General features: G+C 35.3%; 1 protein-coding gene across 1 annotated transcript in view; it reads right to left on the reverse strand.

The window, feature by feature from the left end:
* Window positions 1–409: 409 nt before the first annotated feature.
* LOC131869017 (pentatricopeptide repeat-containing protein At5g39710-like) overlaps window positions 410–26,810 on the reverse strand; it is a 29,015-nt gene continuing 2,614 nt past the window's right edge. Inside the window, exon 3 of the mRNA XM_059215714.1 lies at window positions 410–918. Within this exon, the coding sequence (XP_059071697.1) occupies window positions 410–918 (509 nt within the window). The remainder of the gene's footprint in view (window positions 919–26,810) is intronic.

The following is a 26,810-nucleotide window of genomic DNA, read 5'->3' on the forward strand; positions in this document are numbered from 1 at the left end:
ATGTTTGATTCCCTAAAGCTAGATATACCCATACTAAACTTCACCCAAGCATAATATTTTGCTCATTAGGATTCTTTTATAGGAGCATATTAAAAAGTCAGCATAGAATAAGATATCATTTACAGAAAAATAAATAAATAATTTAAAAAAATAAAAATAAAAATTGAAGCATAAGCCATCTCTTGAAACAGAAGCTCAAAACTCTGGATTGTTGTAACTCACAACTAATTTTTTTAATTAGCAGAGCACCCTCTAGAGCAACTCTAGATACAATAACCTGAAAATGACAGACACTCCAAAGATATGGCAAGCCCTTACCACGACATGTGAGTTATGCTCCTTTAGAAGGGATAAAAGAATTATCATTTACAAAGTCACTTAATTTTTTCTGTTCACCAACATCAACCAGCTAGTTAAGTGTCCCGACAATTGCATCACTTGGAGCACATCCTTCTTTCTTCATCTGATCCATCAACCAAAATGTTTTTACACGATCATGTCTTTGCTTGAAGTCGTGGAATAAGTTGTCGTAAGTAAAAACATCTAGAACCAAATCCTTTATTATCATCTCATTCAACATTGAGAAAACCATGTCAAGTTTGTTTTCCTTGCAGAAAAAATCAATCAATATATTATAGGTTTCAACAATTGGAGAAATACCAACCGCTTTCATGTTTGAAAAATGCTTCAAGGCCTTATCTATTTCACCAATTTTGCAATGGGCATCAATTAGACAACTATAAGTGATTGCACTAGGAGTCAAGCCTTCATCGAGCATCTTATTCATGAGTGAATGAGCTCTAGAAATATCTCCTGCCTTACACAAACCAACAATGATTGTGGTGTATGCCACTTCATTAGGTTTCAAATTCCTCGTTTCCATTTCCTCTAACATCTTCCCTGCCATTTTCATGTCTCCTGTTCTACAAAATGCACATATCAGTGTACTCTATGTAATCACATTAGGAGGATGTCCCTTGTTTTCCATGTCAGAAAGAAGTGTAAATACTTCCTTTTCCCTGTTACTCTGAATCAAACCATCAATTATAATGTTGTAGGTAACAACATCTAGGGAGCAACCTCTCCTTAGCATCTCTTTGAACAACTTTTGAGCCTTATCCACCTCATGTAGTTTGCAAAGTCCACATATCAAAGAACTATAAGTAATTACATTTGGTTGTAAACTGTTTTTGGACATGATATGAAAACAATCCCATGCCTTATCCATCTTGCCATTTTTGCACAGTCCATCAATAATTGCATTAAATGTCACTTCATTGGGTAGAGGACCAAACTCCATCATGTGTACAAACAAATTGTAGCCTTTGCCTGTGTTTCCAACCTTGTAAAGGTCATATATCAGATTAGTATAAATATAGTGATTAGTGCAGGATCATGGGGGGCCAAAAAGTGGCGATGTGAAAAAAATAACCTTTTCCAATCGCCTAAAAATGCAAAAAAACATGTTCACTTTTTGCTTGGCCTGGGTGTCAGTACACCTTGGCATGGTAAACACCTAGGCAAATCGAATATCTGATGAAATCGGATATTCGAGAATATCAGTTATCAGATTTTTATAGGTAATTTTAAAATAAAAAATAAATTATATATTATATAATATGTAATATATAATATTATTATATTACATTATATATTATATAATATTATTATATTACATTATATATTATATAATATATAATATATTATTATATTAAATTATATATTATATGATATATAATATAATATAATATAATATATTATATAATACGTATTATATTATATAATAATACATAATATATAATATAATATAATAATATATATTAATATAATAATACATAATATATAATATAATATAATAATATATATTATATTATATTATATTATATATTATATATTATGTATTATATAATAATATAATATATAATATAATACGTATTATATATTATATTATATTATATTATATAATATATAATATATATAATAATATATTATATATTATATATTATATAATACATAATATATAATCTAATATAATCTAATATAATGTTATTTTAATATAATTTAACTATAAAAATTGGATATCCGATTTTATCGGATATCCGATTTTCTGAGACAACAAAAGTGGACTGTGACAGCCCGTGGGTTATTTTTCAACCATGGGCTACGTGAATTTTATCAAATCCGATATCCGATTTTGTGACCCAAATTTGCAAAAAAATCCAATAAAAGGTAGGATTTTTATTGTTTTTCATCATTTTCATTCAATTTTTTGCATTTTTTAATGTTTATTTGTTTTTTCATTCAAAATATGTTTTTTCATGAAAACTAGGTTTTTTTAAATCAAATACAAATTTGTTCAAATTTGTTAACTAAATTCAATTGTTTACATTCAATTAAGTTAAAAATGGGGGATAACAGTGAAAACATTGATCAACCACAACCGCAACAACCAAACCCTCCTACACAAAACCCTCCTTTGCTAAACCCCCCCTCAATTCAAGATTTAATTGCATAAAATTTGAACCAATTGAGGGGGATTGCAGATGTCCATTGTAGGATCCCTCGCCTGAACCCAATGTTTGATCCCCTCACATCCACCATAAAGAGTATAGAAATCATCACTCAGGAGCACAATGTCCCTCTTTTGTGGTGATATTTTATGAGGGAACAATATGCAGATGGCTTGTCCTATAAGGAGATCAAAGATCGCGAGATATCTAAAGCCGCTATCGCCGCATTGTTTGTGAATCCCCACACTGGTCAACTCGTAGACCCCTAAAAAATAAAACTTTCTATTAAATGATGCACAAATGATGATATTGTGAAAAAAATTTGGGATCGTTGGTGGATAGTTTTCGATAAACCACCCAACAACAATCTTGATGTCCCCTTCTACTTCATCAAAAAATTGTATGCTGAGTTTGTTTTAGGAAAACATGTGAACTAATTTGACATCCAATCTTTCTAGGGTGTGGGTTTAGGTATGCCCCAAAATAGACCTGGGGCAGTCAGAGTAGTCCAGGGCCCATATGTCCCCCCTCCTCCTGTTAAACCCCCACCTCTAGTGTAGCATCCAGATATCATCTATGAGGCGGCATCACAGACCATATCAACTATTCACTCTTTGAGTAGCCTTTTGGTTTCTCAAGCTGGGGCAGTACCTCTGCCTACTTTTGATGGTAGCGGTGCATCCGGTGGCGCTGACACGTCCTCCTCGGCTCCACACATTTGTGTAGTTGTGTCATGTGTGGGCACCTATGCTTGGGTCCAGTTAGACAGCCTATTGATCCTCCTGCATACACTACAAATTATGAGGTGCATGAGATGCATGATGCACCAGATGTTATGAGAGGGACTAGAGGATACCCTGGATAGTCCTCACATGCTAGAGGCGAGGAGACACCTTCATCATACATTGATGATGTAGTGGTAAGATTTTTATTTTCATATTTCATTCTACATTTTAAATGAATATTTATAATCTAGATAATATTAAGTACTAATTTTTATTTACATGATCTATTTAACAGTTGATGACAGAGGAGGAGTTGACACAGATCAAGGAGGGCACCTTGATGGCCATTTCATTTGGCCTTGATAGCTTTATAGTACATATATTATTGCACCTAATCGTTTGTATTTTATTGTACATACATGCTCATTATTTATATTGGTATTAATTAGATTATGTAGTAACTTGCATGTATGTCTTATTTTACTCTTGTAGGGCACAAGTAGCATGAGTGCGAGGCTGTGTGATTCAGGATCTGGTAGTGCAGTGGAGACAAGGGAAAGGTAATTGAATGCAAATATGATTGAATTAATAGATTAAATAACTTATAATGATTATACACGTCTAAACATAGATTGATAGTTTCACATACTTGTTGTGTATATGTACAGACAATTCTTGGCTTCACATCCTTGTTGACTATGCCCACTATACCTGAAGATGAAGAAGAAGAAGAAGAAGAAGAAGAAGAAGACATGCCTCAAGTACATGTGTGTATATTTTATTTTGTGTTTAGTAAATATAATTCATTATTATCAATGACAATTATATGCTAACTTGTATCAATGTCATGTTTGTGAACATGTGTAGGTTGTGTATGAAATTATTGAAAACATACCTCCTCTACCGAAGACATACATCAAGAGTCCTCCAAAGCCGAAGAGAAAACATGGAGATGAGGCAAACAAGAATAGTTCAATTATAATTCATTTTTATGTTAACTTTTTGAATGTGAGTTATATAATATAACTAATCTTAATCATGGTTTGTTTTTTCTTGTGCAGAATCCTTCAAAGCCGAGCAGTGCGGCAAAGAGGATCAATTTTGATATCCATCAGTGGCTTAGGATGTTATAGATAGTTTTGGGATGCTTACATGTCTAGTTAGCATATATATCTTGTATATGGACATACATTTGTAATCATTTGACATTTTCATTATATATATATATATATATATATATATATATAAGTTGATATTTGATCATATAAATTGTTGCTCATGTGTGCATGGTGTTATCATTTTAAACTTTAATCTTCAATCCAATAATTAACAATGGTTAATGATGGTTATTTAATGAACAATACAATTCATTTCATTTCATCGTAAGTGTTGTTTGCATAATCTTCAGATTATATATAATCATTTCATATAAATCGTAAGTGTTAAATTTGGTTGCCTTTGGCAACTTCACCAAATTTAATGACCTCCTTGCTCATCAGGCCTCCACGGGGTCAAATTTGGAAGACAAGTGTTTTGATGGATTCTCAATGTAAATAAGGTGAAATATAATCATTTTTTATGTAATAAGGTCATCTAGACCAATATTTGTTATGTCTACTCATAGGTTACTCATATTGGCAAAATTGGTCAAGATTATTTTGCTCGTCGTGATCTCGTTCTGCTCATTGTGATCACAAACCGTCGGTTCTGACATGTCTAGTTAGTCACTATTACCCTATGCATGCTCCTATCCCCCCCTCCCAACTCAGTCGAACGCTCGGGGTCATACCCTACCGACGTCATCCCTTGAGCATCCTAACTACTAAAATTTGTCAAACTTTGACAGGCCCTAACTCAGAATCCGTGGCACCTGCGAATGATCCATTTGAACCTACAGGGCCATGAGAGGGGTCCCTACAAAAGCCTATCTTGGTTTTTTAATATTCCCTACGGTTTTATTACGGCAACATTTTTTCAGTTGGCAAAAAAATCGTCAGTCTCATTCAATCAAATGTTGTCGCGTGGCCAATTTCTCATTTTGCTCATCGTGATCATGAACAGTCGGTTCTGACATGTCTAGTTAGGCATTATTACCCTATGCATTCTCCTATTTTTCCCCCCCACTCGGTCGAACGCTTGGGGTCATACCCTACCGACGTCGTCCCTTGAGCACCCTAAGTGCTAAAAATTGTCAAACTTTGATGGGCCCTAACTTAGAATCCGTGGCACCTGCGAATGATCCGTTTGAACCTATGGGGCAACAAGAGGGGTCCCTAGAAAATCCTACCTCGGTTTTTCAATATTCCCTACGGTTTTATTAGGGCAACATTTTTCCCGTTGGCGAAAAAATTGTTACTCATTCAATCAAATGTTTTCGCGTGGCCATTTTCTCATTTTGTTCATCGTGATCACGAACTGTCGGTTCCAACATGTCCAATTTTAGATATATATATCAATGTATAAGTAGAATTTTTTTTTTTTGTCTAATTTTATGTTATTGAATTTGTATAAGAGAAAGGGGGGGAGGAGTGAGGACAAGGGTTTTAGGGGGTACATAATTATCCACCAATTTAAGGTTAGGGGATAGAATTGGTAGAAAGGCTTTGTGGGAATGATAGAATTACCCAATAGATAGGTGCACAAAATGGAAACATTGGAACACACTTGTTTTCCTTTATTTTAAATAGTATGTTTAGGTTTGGCACTCTGGATGAAATAAGGGTTCATTGTTATGGTTATCTATTGTAGTAATATGAGAATTACTAGCAACAGTTTACCATAACAATTAATAAGGGTTCATTGTTATGGTTATCTGTTGTAGTAATATGAGAATTACTACCAACATTTTACCATAACAATTAATAAGGGTTCATTGTTATGGTTAATTGTTGTAGTAATAAGGTAATTACTATCAACATTATACATTTTACTTTTGAACATAGAAGAATTGGTTTTTAACATAAATATAAACATAAACATAAAACAAAAACATCCCAAACTATTGTATTTACATGACAATTACTATTAACAGAAACATAGTTAAATGTTGTATTAATAAGAGAATTATTATTAACATAAACAAATTGAGCCATTCCAAAAACATAAACAAAAACATAAACTACTAATACAGAGTCTCGTAAAGTGCTCATATAGAGTCTCATAGATTGCTCATATAGAGTCTCATACGCTTCATAGCATACAAAAACTGCTAATATAGAGTCTCATAAACTGCTCATAGTGCAGTCATGAATATATAACTACCACATAAGTCTAACACATAACTACTGATAAGTCTAACATATGGGGAATTTAGTGATACAGATATTTAATGTCCTCCCACATTTCTTTTACCCTACCTATCATTTGTCCAGGGAGAACATCCTTGTTTGATTCCATGAAAGCATCAAACTCATCTAGATTGTACGCTTTTCCCACACCATTTTTGAAAAGCCTCCAAGCCTTTTCCATTTTTGTTTTTTTTCCCTTCCACATTGAGATCAAAATATCCTACCATTATACCTGATTCAGGGACAGTTTCTAAAGTTTCTAAGGCCATCTTCATGCCTATAGCATTTTCCTCTCTAACCATACAATGGACAATGCCATATGTCTACACATCATGTCCCAAAATTTGAACTATGGGATCAAACAAACTCTCATACACTTGCCCATCATGGACGTGCTCATTTGACCAGAAATCGACACCCAAAATCTGGATCACTGTCATTTTCTCCTTCTCCTCAACTTTCTGAAATAATCTTTCAACCTGCGCCTCAAGTGTCTCATTAGTTACCACTTGTGATGCACATATGCACTTCACCCCAAACACTTCTGCCATTTTTGTGTTATGGGCTTCTTCACAATTACCACTACCTAAACTTGTGTGGATTTCCTCTACTTTTGTCCTAATTTATGGACATGCCATCGCCCCCCTGTCTTTTCTGCACATTTACCTAAATATGAGCCCTTGGATAACGTTTTTCTCCATTGTCCTCCTAAATATCAAATTGGATTCGGTCAGGATTTGTTATTAGACCACTTGCTATTTTTTGAGGTCTGCATCTCATGAATCTAACCGCAGCCTTTTTGGGGGACTTCAAATTTGACCTTCCATCATGCCTTATTCTTCTCACTATCCTAGGTGTCTTTTATCTGTGCATAATTTCATTGTCACGTGAGGTTCACATGTTATGATTTTTAGTCATCCCAACCTTGCCTTATTAGTCTTTTGGATTTCCAAATGGTCACACGTGACTGCTTGTTATTAGCTAATTCTCTCTACACCGTGGATCACACGCACACTATTATACACACAAACACAAATTCCTTGTCCAAACTCAATTGTAATTGGGATTCTAATTGGACAAACAATTTATCATTGGAATTCCAATTGGGGCTCCAATACAATTGGAATTGCATTTGGAATTCCAATTGTAATTGTAATTCTATTTGTGTTGGTTATTAAGGTGGCCATGTGTTCAAATGCAGCTCAATATTTATAGTCAATTTATAGTCTATTTACTGCAGCTCAATATATGTATATTTACAGTCAATTTATAGTTATTACAGATGGGAAAGGCTTTTGAAAGCCATAATTTAATAACATTTAGCTTTATATATTAGGCAGATAGCAAATTTGTTGAAATGTTAATTCTTTTATAATATGCTAGTCTTTTAATGTAGTTATTGAGGGCCAAAATATTTATTTGTATGGCCCCTTCTATGGATACAATGTCCATCTAGGTACAATGTCCATATAGATACAATGTCCAATGATAATTGGAATTCCAATTTTTAGTCCTCTTGTAAGAGCCTTTTTTTAAGATGTCATAAAAAATAGAATCCTCCACTAAAGGCTAAACTCTATTCAATGTCCACTATTTGATCACAAGATCAAGGCCACAAATATTCAATTTATCTTTGAAATTAAACAAATTGAGGTTCTCTTTTTGAGATTATTTATATTATCCAACCCTTGCCCAATTGGCTTTAAAAATATAAATAAATAATTGAGAATATGGTTTAATCTTGTAAGGATATGCATGTGAACATTTAGGGATAGTTTCATGTTCGATAATGACTATAATGACTATTAATTTTCTATTTTTTGTTGGTTCTTAAGGTGGCCACGTGTTCATATGCACTTCAATATTTATAGTCAATTTACAATCAATTTAATGTATCTCAATATATGTATGTGTCCATACATATATGAACATATACACAAATTTCTTGTCCAAACTCAAATGTAATTGGGATTCCAATTGGACAAACAAGTATCATTGGAATTCCAATTGGGGTTCCAATTCGACTTCCAATTGCAGTTAGAAATGCAATTGGAATTTCAATTGTAATTTTAATTCTATTTTGTGTCAGTCATTAAGGTGGCCATGCGATTGGATTCCACGCATCCACCCTAACAGATACAGGATATTGTAGGGGTAGGCTTACAAGGTGGGCATGCGCATGTTTTGGACAACGCACAATTTGGGGCGTTTTTTGACATGGTGGACAAATGAGGTTAGAACATGTGGCAAACACAACATAAATGGCAAAAAAATAATACAAGTGGCTTGTCTAATCAGCAATCCAGATGGAGGGCAAAAAAATAAGGTTATGGGGTCCACATGGCATTCAATTATGTAGCATTCTTCCATGTCTGATAGAATTGTGGATACATACCAAAATTTAATTGTAATATTTTCATCATATAAAACCATTTTTAGTACAAAATTATGTTTCATTCTGCCAATTTAGTATGATTTGTAAATATGAAACATAATTTAGTATTAAAAATGCTTTCGCATAATGTACAAACTTGCATAATAAAATATGGTTTTTATGATCTGAGAGCCTTTATGTGCATGCCCTATCTTGAATAGTCCAAAAGAACCCACAAATATAGAGAACCTTACTGCTTCACATTAACATTGTTTATTTAGTTTCTTATAAATTATACATTAATATATACCTATGCATACATGTAGCTCCTATGATTGTAATTTGGTAGTGTTTAAAGTGAGTATGATTTGGCCGTGTTTTACATCCTAACATCATACAAAACGTTATATAGTATTCAATTATGTTGTATTGTACCAATTTAGACTGAATTGTACAAATGCAACATAATGTAATACTATAAAAACTTTCAAATAATGTTGTATGTAAACTTAGTCATACTCTGTGAGACCCTTAGTACTTAGTACTTTACATTTTCAGTTATGTTGCATGACAAAGAACGATGTTTTACATCATTACATCATAGGAAATCTTTAGTTGTGTATTGAACGATGTTGCATTCTATCAATTCAGAGATATTTAGTTATGTTGCATTATGTTACATGTTTGTGTATATTCAGATATGTTGCATATTTGTTTATTAAGTTGATTTACATCCTCGTGGTTTGTTTACATGTTTCATATCATTCTTTTTCCTCAACATGGGAGCATCTCAATTATATTGATTCTTAGTTTGAGATATTTCATAGACATGGCCCTACAAATGCCTAGGGGAGTGGGGTCAATATGTGCGTGAGATCGTAAACATGTAAAGTGTAGATGAGTTCAATTACAATTATAGGCATTATGACAACACTTATAACATCTTCTAATACTTATACAAAATCACATACCACATTGGTATTTGGTCTTATCAATGAGGGCATGCTACTATATGAATCCTTTTTGTTGTTGAATTGTGTTGCACTCAACCATTCAAAATGAATAGGTGAGTCGTGCAACACAAATCAACACCAATAGACCTTCAAATGGTTGTGTGTTCTCATTGCACTACTGATTCATAGTGGAAGGGATAGTGGTAGCTAAGGTGAGCATGTTTTGATGGTTGGGTGAACACAATTTGCTTTGTACTCTCTAAGACTCGAGAACTAGAAGTGGGAAAAAACAAAAGGAAAGTTGGGAAGGAAAGGCTTAAAAGTAGGTGCATTCAATGCCATCTTGATTGAGAAGGGTGACCTATGTCATGGCGGTAAGGTGAATCGATTCAAAGTTAATGTGAGTAAGAGAAAGAGCGTAGGGTGGCGTGGGGTGGTAAAAATGGAAAAGTTGGTCAAGAAGGTGTCCATGCATTATTGCAATGGTTTGTAAAGACAATAATGCACCATTGCAGTATTATAGTATTGGTAACACATAATTGCATGAGATGCAATATTGCAATATTGCAGTAGTGTAGTATTGGTAGAACGTAATTGCATTATTGCACCGTTCAAAACACATTTTTTGCACTATTGCAGTATTGATAAGATAGGTCGAGATGACTGCAATTTAGATGGATTGAGAACACCATGCCTACACCTGAAATGCAAATATGTATGCCCATGGTAGATTTTATTATCGTTGATCATGTTAACATGTTCAGTGTGACAAAGAAGTGAGAACACCAAGTCAGACCATTTGCAGTGCCCATGGATTGAGAACATTGTGCCTTCATTGATGGGATGTCCATTTTCTTTTTAGGTGTTAAGCATGGTTTTTTCAGTCCATCTATAGGTTATGTCATGGAAGTTTTTAAGGATATGTTACTGCATTATTGCAATATTGAAATTACAATATTGCGCTATTCCAGCATTGTAGTATTGGTAACACATATATACACGACATGTAATATTGAAGTTGCATTTTTGCACTATTAATAACACATAATTGCCAAAATGCAACATTCAAAACACATTATTTACACTATTGTAGTATTGGAAACTCGTAATTGCACTATTGATTTCAGTTGTACATATAGTCGTTTTTGCATATACAAATAAAAGCAAAAAAAGTAAGGATGTATACATTGTCCACTGTCCACTATATAAATCATTTGGAATAAAACAAAAAAAGTTGCGATAATTGTAGTTGATGCCACTCACATCAAGTACTATAGGTCTTAAAACCAACAAAAACAAAGATGGATCCATTGTCCATTGTCCACGGTATATATCATGCAAACCAAATAGGAAAAGAAGAAGCAGGTGATGCAGGTTGGACCCTTGGGGATGCAATGAGAAGCATGTTCTCAGCCCCTGATATTGGTAGTTAAGTGCTAGTCACTTGGCTTGGGGTTGGACTGCCATATCCATTGCTACTGTGTTAACTTGGAGATGATGTGCAATATGCATTCTCATAATTGGTGGTGGGATGCCTGAAATAAAACTCATAGGAGCAGATAAGTCAAGGGGTAATGAGCTAGTTGGAGAGTTCGTTGCATTTATAAAGTTGGGAAGGTTCATGTCAATTAAATCCCATAATATAGGATAATTTTCAGGAAAGGGAGCAGTTGGATTTGATGTACTGGTTAATGTAATACCCTAAAAATGGTCACCTAAACCATGGGCCCCTAATCTCGACAACATCACCAAGGTCCTAACCAAAGGCAATTAAATTAATCTTGATCACACAATTAATTTCTTAAATCATCAATGACACGTGGCAAATTAATTACTCTGAATTAATTAAATAAATATTTAATTAATTAATCATTTCAAGTAAATCATTTTTAAACAATTATCTTATTTATTTTATTGAATATCCTACTATATTTAATTAAATAAATCAATTTGCCATTACATATTCAAAAAAGGAATTAATTGGGAAAAAAGAATTAAAAATTGAAAAGAAATCAAATGGAGATGATCTTGAAAATCAAATTAAAAATTAAAAAATTCTCAAAGAAAGCAATTAAAACAATTAAATCTCAAAATTGAATGAAATAGAGAATAAATCAATTTTTTTTTTTCTGATTTTACTTTAATTTTAGTTCAATTTCCTTTAAAACTAAGAAAAGCAGCCAATCACATCAATTCACTTGGATTGTGCTTCTTTTGGGAAATCTTGACCGCTCATCATCATTTGATCTCAGTCGTTAGTTTCTTTTTGAATTTTCTATAAATTCAGTTTCTCATCTCCTAATCAAGGATCCTGGAGAATATATTGTTATCATGTTGTTTTTGCTCTAGGTTCATTGAGGTCTATGCATTAAGATATTACATATTAGTTATTGCATACTTATTAAATCATCTAGCTTAATATTGCTTAAATCATGTTAGATTAATCATGCACATCTAGCTTAAATATTGCATTCATTTAGCTCAATTTCATACTCATATAGATTAAATCCTTCGTTTAGATGTCGTCTAGTCACTGGTATTGCATATGGAAATCTGAGAGCAAGACTAAACTCGCATCTACTAGAAGGCAATAGGTCCCTTTGTGATGGTTTATTATTCATTGTTGATTGATTTACTAACCATGCAATTAATGACTTATTGAAGTATTGTGTATTCCAGATATAGATACAAGTCCACTTTTCACACACACATTTTTGGCACCCACCGTGGGGCTCAGAATTTAATCTTTCAGCCTCAAAATCTTCTTTTTTTTATTTCTCAGGTTTCGTCCATACAAGCCTCTACAAAATATCGTACGAGTATCTATTATGCATTGTACAAAGTTCTATCAAGTTCAGGCTTTTATCGTTCGGGTCAGCAGGAATACTCGTACGAGTTTCTACTTTGTATATTTGATTATGTGTTTTATCATTCAGGAAGGTATAGCCTGTCGTATGAATTTTTGTTTTATCATTTCAAAAACAATATACTTTTAAGGGTTTTTCGTGAATGAAATTTGGATTTTACTGACGCTAACGCTAACCCTAGTCTGTCTTCTGTCTGCCTGAGATTTTTCACAACCTAATTGGTTTTCTCTAGAACGCTTGTCAAAGAATACCCCAATCGAACATATGTATGTCAAAGAATCAAAAGCAAAATGACTACTAATGCATTGTTCTTGCAGGTTGCCTAAAAAGAATCGACCAAACATCATTTATTCTTTAAAGTTCATTTATTTTTAGGCACTTAAATTGCTATCTGTTAATGAACAAATCTGTCTTTTATGCTTGAAGAGAAATCTGAGAGGTAGGAGAGTATGCTCTTTTATTTTACAGACAATCAAAAATCTAGACCCTCGAAGCTTTTTCTAAGTTTTGAGATTTGTGTACCTTTAGCGGGCCTGTCACAGTGGGAAAAAGTAATCACCCTATGAGAATGACCCAAGTGAGTATAGCTGGACCTAATAAATCCAACTCAGTATAATAAATAGGCCTCTGGTGATTAAAGTCTCAGAGGATGGGATTATTTAAGTTTTCTCTTTGTGAGATCTCTCATATCAAGCATTTTGTAGGGCATCGCGATCTCAATCACGTTTACCTTACTACAACTTGTTTCGGTACCTTGTCGGGCTATAGGCCTCAATCATGCTTGTGTGACTTCAAGGAGTAATTTCAAATGGAATTCCTGACTAAGAACTATAAGAGAGAGGCTACCCGATTCACCTCCGAAAGGGGGATAATCTTTGTGCAAGAGAGATAGTAACTGATGGGGAGGGGTTCTCAAAGAGAGTCACACCTTGCTCAATAGGTAGTTGAATGATGTTTTAGTTGGATCCTATCACTCTTCACTTTTTCATTAACAAATCAAACACCCAAACTCTGTTGGAGTGCTCCCTATCAATTTGTGCTCAATAGTTGCTTCAAGCATGATTGAGATTCACAAGGGTAAATCCAACCACTAAACTATCCAAACCTCCAACATGTACTTGTAGAGGTTTTAGGGGGTGTCTTATAGGTGTTTCCATTACATTCAAGTGGTTCTTCAATTGTCTTCCCATCATTTTCCCATCGCTCCCTCTTTCTCCTATTTTCTAGGCCTAGTAGCCCTAGAGCCCCAATTAGCCCTACCTTGCTAGTTTTTGGGCAATTAATCAAAAATAACTCAAAGAACCTTCCAACACCTTTGGTGATCTGAGTACCCTTTTGGAAAAACTTTTGGATCCACTAGAGTAGGCAATCTGGTATGTCCGTACTAGTATGTCCATACTGGTACGGATCCCAAAAATGACACTTTTGAGGGTTTAGGAGTTAGCAGACTTCTTCAAAAGTTTTTGATGGCTTCTACACCCTATCACATATCCACCTTTTCACTGAGACTGTTTCCTGCATCACACTTCCATTCCAAACACTTGGCACATTCACAACTTCTCATCCCTGTAAGCAAATACACAATTGACAATCATATTCCTAATCGGGCTATGGTAGAGCTCGCTTACAAAATGGAAAAAAGTTGCTTCCTAATAACTTCTAGGCAATTACAAAACATATATACACTGTAAAAGAGTTCCATGACTTGAATAACAAGGGTCATTGAGAAAAACTCAAGGGATTTCAAGTTGGAACCATGATTGGGCTCTTGAACCCTTGCTCAGACCGAGAGCAGTACAATAAGAGACAATTTATAAACACACCTCAAACTTGCACTAAGGAAAGATTCAAACACCTCCTTAGCAATACAATATCATAGACAAGACCACCGTGAAATAATAGAAGCAAGATCAATCTATTATGTACGGACTGTTGTTCCAAAAATGAGAAAATACAAGGTAAAATCTGGAAATTGTCTTCAAATTCTATTCAAACATGCTCAAAGATATTCAAAACCTATGTACAATCATTCAAAGAGAATTTAATATGCCATTTTGGTCATAACCAACTCTTCATCAGTTTCCTAACCACCGATTTGCTCAAAAATGCAAAGTTGTTCAAAAAGTTGCAAAAAGTTGTCAAGCAACAATGACAACTTTTGCTCAAATGTGCTTTTTTGCATTTTATGCATTTCTACTCATACTAAACATCCTAGGATGACTCCCTAACATCAAAATGACATTCATAAATTCCTAATGAATCTTTACAAGATATTTTACATCATAATGCAAATTTATGCCATTTTAGGCTTACAAGGGCTCATAGGCCAAATTTGAGAAAACAAACAACCTAGGTGACAATCATCCTTCAAATGACTATCAAACACACATGTGGACCTCTAAGTAGTCCATTATTAAAACACTAATCCAAAAGATGGACTATCACACCAAAATTTTGAAAATGCATCAACAAACCGGTTAAAAGCTATGTGCTCCTGCACCAGTAACTCTCCCAAGATACTTGCCATATCGTGCCCCCATTAGCATTTGGAGTCGGCTAATATGACACTGAGAATCCATTACATGACTCAATGACCATATTCTGATTAGCTATTGAGTGTGTACCTAAGTCAACAAGCAAATATTTTCTTCTCTAAGCCAACTTCCGTAGGGTTAGCGTGTTGTGATTGAAGTCACTATACATCTTGCGTGGTTACTATGTCTTCATCCTTGAAACTAAAACTGGAGAAAACAAATCAAATACTCGGTGATAAAAAAACTCAGTCCTTATCAAAAACTGGTCTTCATCAGTCATTGAAACTCTGTCTATCAGAATCTCATCTTTGTCTAGCCCTTTGTCGTAGAAGTCTGTTGAATTGTCGTTCTACTACATAATTATTATCGTACGAAACTTCATTGATCCTCTCAGTTTGTCATCTGGCTCTTTATAAACTATCGTACGAGGTTTAAAAAAATATCATATGGAGGCCACCAACCCGTCGTACGAATTTAGGCACCAACTCATACGAGGAATTGTCTTTATCATTCAGGAGTTGCTAAACTGTCATCTGGGTCTGTAAACTTTGCCGTATGAATTCCTGATTTTGTTAGTCTAGAATAGTCAAACTTGCCTAAATTAGTCTACAACGAGCATAAAACTGGTCATCATAATCCTGAGCATAAATAATCTTGATTTTGTACCCTATCGTTGTGTTGCACGATTTTGTCGATCGTCTCTCAGCTAGTTCAATCAACTACTTATCAAACCTAAGTTGCTTAGATTACGTCTTACACATGATAGATCTTTCCTGAAACCAGACTAAATCTCTATTACTTCTCTCAATCACTATGTCAAACAAAAAACTAGCTTCAATTTGATCTTGACTTCTGCATAACATCCAACTCTTGGTCATATCAGTCATAAATACCTGTTCAAACTAGAAGTTCTCGCAAGAAAACTGACAAAGGTAAAGGACCATCCTTTTCATCAAATGACAATCCATTCTTTGTAGAAGAACTTGTCTCTAATAAGCCTTCATCATCAAATCTACCAATTTTTTATCAACCCTTATCTCCCACCATGTCTGGAGCAAGGAAAGAAAGACAAGCTGATAAACACGATACTTATGACAACCTCAACACCCATGCTACTGATAGTGATTCCTCATCAAGTGATTTTGAAGCCTCTAAACCTACAGAAACTGTTATAAATAAATACCTAAATGATAAACATTTCCGAAAGATGATGAAGATCATCATGTCTAGAGAAAAGGAAGAGCATTTTCTAGAGCTAGTAAAGCAACACGCCAAAATTCCTATTGATTGTGACATTGAAACCCTTATCACTAAAGAGGAAGAGACACCTTTAGTGCTGGTAAACAAACAATTGCAAGCATTACAGACTGAAATCAGATAACTGAAAAATAAGGATAAATCATCAAAACAATACTCTCTGGACACAATATGCCCATTTCCATTTGACAAAAACCTTTACATGCCTCCATTTCCTTCAAGAGTGGATATTCCTAAGTTTGACAAATATGATGGAAATGCAGATCCTCAAGATCATGCAAGAGAATTTGTCCTTTATGTATGGAGTTCATGCACAAAAAAACATATCTCATGCGCCTTTTCTCGAGGAGTTTAGGAGGACAAGCTATGGAATGGTTTTCAAGCCTACCTATGGGAATCAAAATTTTTGAGGAATTAATTGAATTGTTTTTACAACAATACTCCTATAACATTCATCGTCCATTCACTATGATCAAGATTTGCAATACCAAACAAAAAATAGGAGAGCCCTTTCTCACTTTTCTTCAACATTGGAGAAAGATGTTCTTTAGATATTCATGACCTATTCCAAATTCTGAGAAGATGGATATCTTCATCAATAACTTGATCCCTGAATTGAAATACAGTATCCAAATGCAAGTTTACCCTTCATTCAACAAAATGGTAGATAGTGCCCTCAGAATGGAAGATGTGCTTATAAAGAAAGGAGATATATCACTTTGGAAAGAAACACAACAAGGTTCTAGTTCTAAAGAAAAGAACAAATACTGGAAATACGACAAAGATAACAATAGAAACGTTGTTAATGATGGAGTGGTAGACACTGTTAAATCAAAATCAAAATCCACAATATTTAACCTGGCTAGTGGCACACAAGCACTCAAAGCAGTTGAAACTGCAGCAAAAAATCCTCCAAAAAAATCAAAAGAATGGTTTAAAGAGAAACCTTGGCTTTCAAAGCCTAAACGCGATTTCATTCCTTTGGACGAATCATATCAATCAACTTTTAAAACTTTATTGGCAAATGACCTGATAACATTGCCAGACAATTCTAGACCATATGATCAAGAAGTTAAACCCAAGTGGTGGAGGGAAAACGAATACTATGAATACCATCAAAACAAGGGTCATACAACAAACAACTACATGAAGCTCAAACATGAAATTCAAGACCTCATCGATGCTAGCAAAATCATTGTTGGAAATCACACGACTAATGCTGATCACAAAGCTTTTAAAGATCCCTTACCTACTTATGAACAAGGTGATTCCTTAAAATCAAAGGGAGGTGCCTAAGTCAATTACACCTATACTTACAATGACAACGTGATCAACATGATTGAACCTTCCCAACCTGAATATTGCAATGTGATCATAATCAAAGATAAACAAAATCAAGCACAAACTGCAAATGTTGTGACTCGTGCTCAAAAGAAGGTTACTCTCCAAGGAGCTAGTTCCTCAACTTCTGCTCAAACAACATCAAACCTATTGACTTCTTCAAACAAACAACCAGATACAATCACGACTAAATATAAACAACTGGCTTCATCATCCTCTCCTGGTTATAGCATTGTCAAACAATTGAAAAGAACTAATGCTCAAATCTCCATTTTTTAACTGCTTAAGATCTCTTCTGCTCATAGAGAGATCCTGGACAAAGCTTTACTCACTACTAATGTCCTAAAAGATTTGGATGTAGATCGGTTTCAATCCATGGTGGGTCACCTAACTTCACCTCATTACCTCACTTTCTCTGAAGAAGATGACAACTCACTAAATCACCCGCATAACTAACCATTACACATCGAAGATATGATTCACAAACACCGAGACAAACGTGTTTTGATAGATGGAGGCACTGGGTTGAATATTTGTATCTATAATTTACTGACACAGCTGGGATTTTCTGAAAATGTCATTGATCCAATAGAGAAAATAACAATCAAAGCTTATGATGAGGAAGAAAGAACCTCTACAGGTCTGGTACTATTACCAATCAAGGTAGGACCTATAGAAAGAGATGTTGTCTTTCAGGTGCTCGACCTTCCTCTTTCATACAACATCTTACTGGGTAGACCATGGATTCACGAAATGAACACAGTACCATCTACATATCATCAGTGCTTGAAATTTCCTTATAACAGAGTTGAAGTCAGTATTCCTGGTGATACAAGCTATACATGAAATGCGTTAATGCAGAGTACTGATGCTTTTGTTCCTCATAACAGAGCAGCCTCTATAGCTGAAAGTTTGAAAAATTTGATGAAAGATTTAGAAAAGAAATTGAAAATCACAGATATTGGCATGGATGGATACAAAATAGAACCTGTACTTTCACTAATGTCTCTTCCTCCATCGCCAAGACAATCGAGAAAACCATAAGAGGTTATGAAGCCACAAACTTCAACTCCAAATGTCATTTATGATGGTCTCTTTGTATAGTCCTCTACTTCCCTTGCAGATGAAAAAGAAGAGGATGTTGTTCTCAAATGGCTTTTCAAAGAAGATAGTACAAACAAAGAAATATGACTATGAAATTTCCCCGACACAGTATGGTCTAGGCTATAAGATGATTCAACGCATGGGATATTCAAGTATCGATCCTCTAGACAAGCGTCAAGAAGGTATTGTTGAACATATTTAGCTACAAAATAAGTCTACAAATGATAAAGTTGGACTCGGATAAAATCCAAGAAAGTCATCAGATCAGAAACATACTTCTCACCATCAACCCAAGTGGAGGAAAAAGATACTACCTTCAACATCACAGGAAATCAATACTCAACAAACTCAGGAAGAGTATGAAAATAAACAAGAAGAATTGGAAATCAAGAGAGAAGAAGCAGTTGGTAATTAATTTCCAATTGTATCAGAAATAATACTACAAGAAGTGGAAATCCCAGAAGACATGAGAGAAGAAATCGAAGGAATTAAAGAGTTGTTTGCACCACTAAACATTCTGGTCGTATATACATGTAGACAACAAATAGATGATTCAGAACTGACTCGAATGAGTATGAATGGGGTCTAGACCATCTCTTAGATACGTCTACTATAGAAACTCTCGAAGAATCTAGTGATATCATAGATGAAGAACAAGAGGTAATTAGCTTAAAGTTGCAAAAGAAAATAGAGGAAATCAAACTAAAAAGACATGAAGACTATGAACAACAGTTGAAAGAAGGAAGAGCACAAGCAAATTCTTCACCTACTATATCCCTTTAATGAGATAGAACAGATCAGGTATGGAACTACAAAAGAAGAATTAGAAGCTACAGAAGTAGGGCCAGTTATTAGTCTAGAGGAAGTCGAATGGAAAAGATGACAGAGACTAACAAAAACATCAAGGTTATGTCAACATGTATGTCAAATACAAGTGATCAATGAACTAAATCATGAAGGAACTTGCAACATCAAAGATGTAAATATTGATACTATGCATACTTTTACTCAATCACTTGAAGAAGAGTCAGAAACTTCATCTTATGACTCTGATAACTCTGATATAAGTTCTATTTATGACAATACCTATTCAACATCAAATTATGACTACTCCGTCATGAATGTTGAGATTCTGTCTGTTGACCCTGTTACTGTCACACCACGATCTATAGTCCAGTCTGAAGTAGGGGACGATGCTAGGAGTAGGTCTATTGGGTTAGGTCCACTGAATATTAACATGCACTTTGATAATCGTGTTGTAACTCTTCCTAGTCTCGACACCTACGCAAGGTAGTTTTCTGGAACTCGACTTGTCGGTCTGAAGTTATGATGATAATACTGTGAACTCCCTTAAACCTATTAAAACTTTATCCTTGGTACATCCTGAATTGATTGAATGTACTCTTCACTTGAATATACCTACCTTCGCCAATGACTACACATTAGCCTGCTATCTTAATGCAGTTGAACCAATGGACTCTTCCACTAGTGAGTAAAGTGAGAACATGACTGAGACAAACATCAAGTATCTCAGTCGCAAAAATAAAATAAAAAAGAAAAATAAAAGTTTTGATGACGAAAACCACATTGTGGTGGCGTCTGAACAAAGAAAAGTAAAAATAAAGGATGTACCTAAGGGTGAAAACCTCTCAGAGGCACCTGAGGGTGAGATACTTGATATGTTGCCAAGTCACTTCCAAGAAACGTCTTCAATATTGATTGAACCAACTCAATCAATAAATATTGGAAGTCAAGAGACACCACATATCATCCATTTAGCTCAATCACTATCAGCAGAAGAGTTAAAAGATTTCAACAACCTCTTTTTAGAAAATAAGATCAACTTTGCATGGACATACTCCGATATGCCAGGCCTAGATCTTGATCTCATCATGCATCATCTCTCTATTACACAAGGAGTTAAACCAGTCAAGCAAAAACTTCGTAAGATGCATCCTCATGTGGCACTATTAGTCAAGGTTGAGCTAGAAAAATTGCTCAAAGCTAGATTTATCAGAGAAATAGATTATGCATAATGGATATCAAACATAGTACCTGTATCAAAGGTAGACAAATCTATTAGGGTTTGCATAGACTGCAGGGATCTCAACAAAGCGTGTCTGAAAGACAATTTTTCATTTCCCAACATTGATATGATAATAGCTATGACTGTTGGATATGAGATGTACTCATTAATGGATGGATTCTCTGGTTATAATTAGATCAAGATAGCTCCTGAGGATCAAGAAAAGACAACCTTCACATGTGCATGGGGAACCTTTTACTGGAATGTCATGCCATTTAGACTAAAGAATGCAGGAGCAACTTACCAAAGAGAAGTAACCACCATCTTCCATAATTTGATGCACAAAAACATGGAAGATTATGTTGATGACACCCTAGTAAAAACCATGAAGAGATCCACACATATCCAAGAACTGGGCCTCATACTAGATAGGATGGAAAGATTCAAGCTTCGGCTAAATCCTAAAAAGTGTGCATTCAGAGTGACATCAAGGAAATTGCTTGGTTACATTATTTCAAAGAAAGGAATTGAGGTTGATCCTGAAAAGGTCCAAGCCATAATGAAAATGCCACCTCCAAAGAATATCAGTCAAATGAGAAGTTTACAAGGATGCCTCCAATCAATAAGACACTTTATTTCTCAGCTAGAAGATAAATCTCAATCATTCACAAAGGCATTACGAAAAGGAGTCAAATACAACTGGGATGAAGATTGTGAACAACATCTAAAACAAATCAAGACTATCTTTCTAATCAACCTATATTGATGCCACCAATCCAAGGTAAACCATTGATTCTATACATATCAGCTACCGATACATCACTGGGGGCACTTCTGGCACAAGAGGATGAAAATAAAAAAGAACGAGCTATATATTATATTAGCAAGACCTTGGTGTCCTATGAGATGAACTATACTGTCACAAAAAAAGCTTGTTTGGCATTAGTCTTTTTATCACATAAAATTAAGACACTGCATGTGAGCACATTCTATTAAGTTGGTGGCTAAGATTGATCCGCTCAAATACCTTCTTAGCAAAGCAACACTTATAGGAAGACTGGCTAAATGGGTCATGGTTCTTACAGAATTTGATATTGAATATGTAGAATGCAAAGCCATCAAAGGATAGGTCATTACAGATCAACTTGTTGATGCTCCACTTGAAGACAATCAACCTTTGCACATAGAATTTCTAGATGAATCCATCAAGTACCTTACTCAACGATCATGGAAGATGTTCTTTGATGGATCTTTCACTCAACATGGTTCTGGTGCTGGAATAATTTTTATTACTCCTCAAAAATATTCAATCCCAAAAACTTACAAGATTTTCTTCCCTTGCACAAACAATATTGCAGAGTATGAATCTTTGGTAAATGGGGTCAAGCTGGCTATCGAATGGAAGGTTGTTGAATTACACATCTATGAAGACTCCCAACTGATTATCAACTAAATCAATAATATATATTAGACTAGAGATGAGAAACTAACGCCTTATAAGAGAATGGTTGATGATCTTAATAAATACTGTACCTTTGTATCATTTCATCAAATTCCTAGATCACCAAATAGAGCAGCAAATGCTATGGCCACCTTGGCGTCTATACCACAGCTAAAGGAATCTAATTTTCGCTTTGAATTCCTAGTGGAAGAGTTACATTATCCTGCCTATGATTCTCCTGAGTCCCAAATGGTCTGTTCTATTATTGGACATGACTCATCTTACTACAACCACATTTACTCTTACCTGCGTGACCAAGTTATCCCTGCTAATCTTACCCGTAATGAGAAAGGGAACCTAATCCAAAATGCTTCACGGTACATCATCATCTCTAATGATCTATTTAGGCAAGGTTTGGATAGTACTTTTCTTAGGTGTCTAGAAACTGAAGAGTCCCAACGCGCATTATCCGAAGTCCATGAAGGTATTTGTGGATCTCATTCAAATGATCTAAATTTAGCTCGAAAACTACTAAGGGCTGGCTACTACTGGCCAAATATGGATAAAGATGCTATAAAATTTTCTAAGACTTGTGAGAAGTGTTAGCTACATGGAAATCTCATACACACTCCAGCAAGGGATCTCATACCCTTCATTACACATTGGCCTTCTCAATAATGGGCATTTGATCTCATTAGTCAAATATATCCTACATCATCTAACGGACACAAGTTTATTATAACTGCCACTGAGTACTTCACTGAGTGGGTAGAAGTGGTTTCGCTCATCAAAGCAATAGGTAAACAAGTAGTTCTATTCATCCTTAACTATATCATCTGTAGGTATGGGATACCTTCTTCCATTGTGACTCACAATGGAGGGCAGTTCAAAAACAAAGATCTAGATGAATTTATGTGAAAAAATCAAAATAAAATAGTACCGGTCATCCATATACTACCCTCAAGGTAATGGACAAGCTAAAACATCTAACAAAAATCTATTGACTATCTTACACAGAACATTAAATAAATATGGAAAGGATTGGCATCTGCAGCTCAATCCTGCACTATGGGCTTATAGAACAAGTATCAAAACACCTACTCGGGCTACACCTTTTTCTTTGGTGTATGGGTCTGAAGCAATCTTACCTATTGAGGTGGAAATACCGTCTTTGAGAGTTTCTTTGCAAGGTCTTGTTACTGATGAAGACTACAAAATATTTAGATTGCAAGAACTCGAGTTGCTAGATGAACGTCGACAAGTGACATTTGATCATCTGAGAGCGTATCAAAAGGGAATGTCTAGAGGTTATAACAAAAAAGTTTGACAAAGATATTTTCAGGTTGGTGACCTTGTTCTGAGAGAAAATCTTAAAAATCAACAGTTTCGAGACAACAAAGGGAAGTTTGAACCCAACTGGTTGGGTCCCTACATCGTTACTGTAGTCTTTGGCTCTGGTGCCTATCAACTCTCAACATCAAAAGAGAATAACTCCGTGAACTAATCAACACCATCCACTTGAAGAAATTATTCACTTAAAATTCTCTGCTCAACAATTTGTACAACTAAAATGCCCTGAGAAAATCCTAAAAGTCCTAAAATGTCCTAAAAAAAATAAAAAATAAAAGATGCTTTGCCAAGCAGGTGAAAACCTGGTAAAGCCTCTTGTACTCAAGCGCTCCATCTATCAACGCAAATTTTACATTTTTCATTTTTATTCTCGATTTCCTACATCTTTGCTTTCGCTTGTACATAACTTTTAGTCACTTTTGTGGCATCCTTGGTTCTTTTGGAACCCTGGTGCAGGAGCACCCTTCTAAGGTCTTCTTCCATTTGATTTTTCTTGGAATTTTGCTTCTTTAAGAAGCCATGTAAATGTAATAAGAGCCAAGAGCTCATTGGTCTTGTTTAGGTCCTAGTTCAGGTCTTAGGTTCACAAGTCTAGGTTGAGTTTTCTTATGGAGTAGAGGGTATGTGTTCCATTGATGAGTTTGGGGTCCTTTTAGCATGGTTGTGTCCATAGGATAGCCCAATGTAGGCCCAAAAGTCAAGAAAAACAACATTGCAAAAGTTGCTCAAAAGTTGCAAAAAGTTGTCATGCAACTTTTCCACCTAATAGGTAATAACCTTAGCTTGGTGTGGAGAACCCTAACTTTGGCACACAAATTGAGGCAAATACATTATATATTGTTTCAAACCCTAAAAAGATGGGTTGGATGTCAGATTGTATGGCCCAAGGGAAAAGACCTTGACTGTGACTATGTTTTTGTTGCCAGTCGGCACAAATGGAGCATTAACAGGTTGACAATGGATTGTTTTACAAACTAAACGGTGTTGAGAGTCTTGCATTGTGTTTATAATTTCATTTTGAGCACTTAGGTTAGGTTTATTGTGCAGGTTTTGTGTGTTTTGTAAATATTTTGTGAAGTTACTCTTTCACTGTCCAGTTTTGGACTGTTTTGTGTAAATGGGTTGACAACTCCTATCCCCATTGTGGAAACACCATGAAACCATGGGGAATAGGAGGGAAGACCCTATACAGTACCTCATAGGAAGTAGGGCCCCTGAAGATGCAGGAAAGTCTTTCAAAGACCCACTCTTAGGCGAGACTGGACTGTGCCCGGCTAGGAAGGGTTGAGGTTGCAGAGGTCCAAGAGGGCAAGGTGGGACAAGGAAGGAGGCACCCTTTGGAGGAGTTGTAGAGGGGTGTGTGGAGCACCATTGGTGAGAAGGAGGAGCTTCCACCAATCCAGATAAGGTGGTAAAGACAGCAAACCATCACTGTGACCCTGGCAGGCCTAAAAACCCTCAAAAACCCCTAAATTCACCTAGGGCAGTGTACGAACACTTGGAGACCCAAAACCAGGAAAATATTCAAGCCTTTTCCAAATGAATAGAAATCCCTTTGGGAAGTTTCACAATTTTGAGCATCGTTTGCAAGAGGGAGCCCTAAAAGTCCAAAATGGAGGCCTAATTGGGCACATTCCTTGTAGCCCTGTTTTGTAGGAAAGAAGCAAAATAGTGAGATCGGTAACAAATAGGAAGGTCAAAACCTCTTGGGGGAACATGAATGGATGGAAAAATATGTCAAAGACCTGTCCTATCCTTGCTAGGACCTAAGAAGGTGTAGGAGGAGCTAAACTCTTATTAGCCTATGTGAGGGTTTTTGAAGCTTGTGAGTAGGTGTGACCTTGGGAGAAGTATCATAGGTTGTTGGTGGGTGGATTGGGCAAGGTCAGGGGACTCCTCAAGCAAGGGAAGTCCTAGAGGCCCTATGGTGTGGTTGGAACACCTGGTGATCCAAGGAAAGGATCAAGGAGCATAGACTAGGCTAGTCTATCCCATATCTGGTCCCATCAAACCCTCATGACTTGAAACCCATCCATGTCCTAGTCTTAGGGTAATCAACTAAGCAATTTACATGTCCTAAGAAGTATCAACCAAGTCATCTTTCTATCAGTGGTACCTGGTCATCCACTCTGAGTCAGTCACCTGTCTCTTAACTAATGAAGAGTTTTATCACTGAGTAAACAAGCAAAACAAGACTACTGACAACAATCACTAAACTGTTTGAGATATGCATGAAATTTTCTTTGTGTGTTGCATTTTACATTGGCTTTTGATTATTATTCCCTCTGAGTAACTCAAGGAAGTCTATCTTGACTAAGAGAAGCAAGGATTGGGGGCATAATACTTTTCTTTGTTTTCTGCTTGTAGGAATGAATCCGATGATCTGGAAATATCTAAATCAACTAGGTGTCTGTGATAAGTGCCTTCACATCAAGGTTAAATTGCCACACATACCTCGACTCCGCTTATTTGTATGCTACATGGAGGTTGGAGCCATTTCTTTGTCTATTTTGAGGGAATTTCTTTAATGTACAATACAGATGAATACGTAATCTATCCAAGGATATGAACGAAAAAAAAGGGTCATTGCAGAAATGATAATTAATATTGCATATGAAAAGAAAGGAACTCTATTTTGTCTATTGTGTTTGTAAAATGCTCAGTGATGAAAATTAAGTATACCAAATCCAATGACTAGGTTTAGGTTGCATTTATTCTGAATTTTATGCATTTAAAGTTATTTTGGCATGATAACAATGATCTCTTTATCTTTTGAATGAGAGTTTGAAGCATCATCATTTCTCAGCTAAGTGGTCTCTTTTTCATCATCATTTTTCTGATCGAGTACTTGTGTATTGATATGTTAGCTGGATACATAAGCATCTTATATAGATCCATACATTTCATTATTACTTATTTGCATTCATATTATTGTATGAAAAACTAAATATTTGCATTACTAATTACTCATTTTCATCATTCATATGAAAAAGAAACAAAAAAACAAACATTCATATTCATCTGCATTACATACATCCATA

This window comes from Cryptomeria japonica, chromosome 2, assembly GCF_030272615.1.
Source record: "Cryptomeria japonica chromosome 2, Sugi_1.0, whole genome shotgun sequence".
In the NCBI taxonomy this organism is placed as follows: domain Eukaryota; kingdom Viridiplantae; phylum Streptophyta; class Pinopsida; order Cupressales; family Cupressaceae; genus Cryptomeria; species Cryptomeria japonica.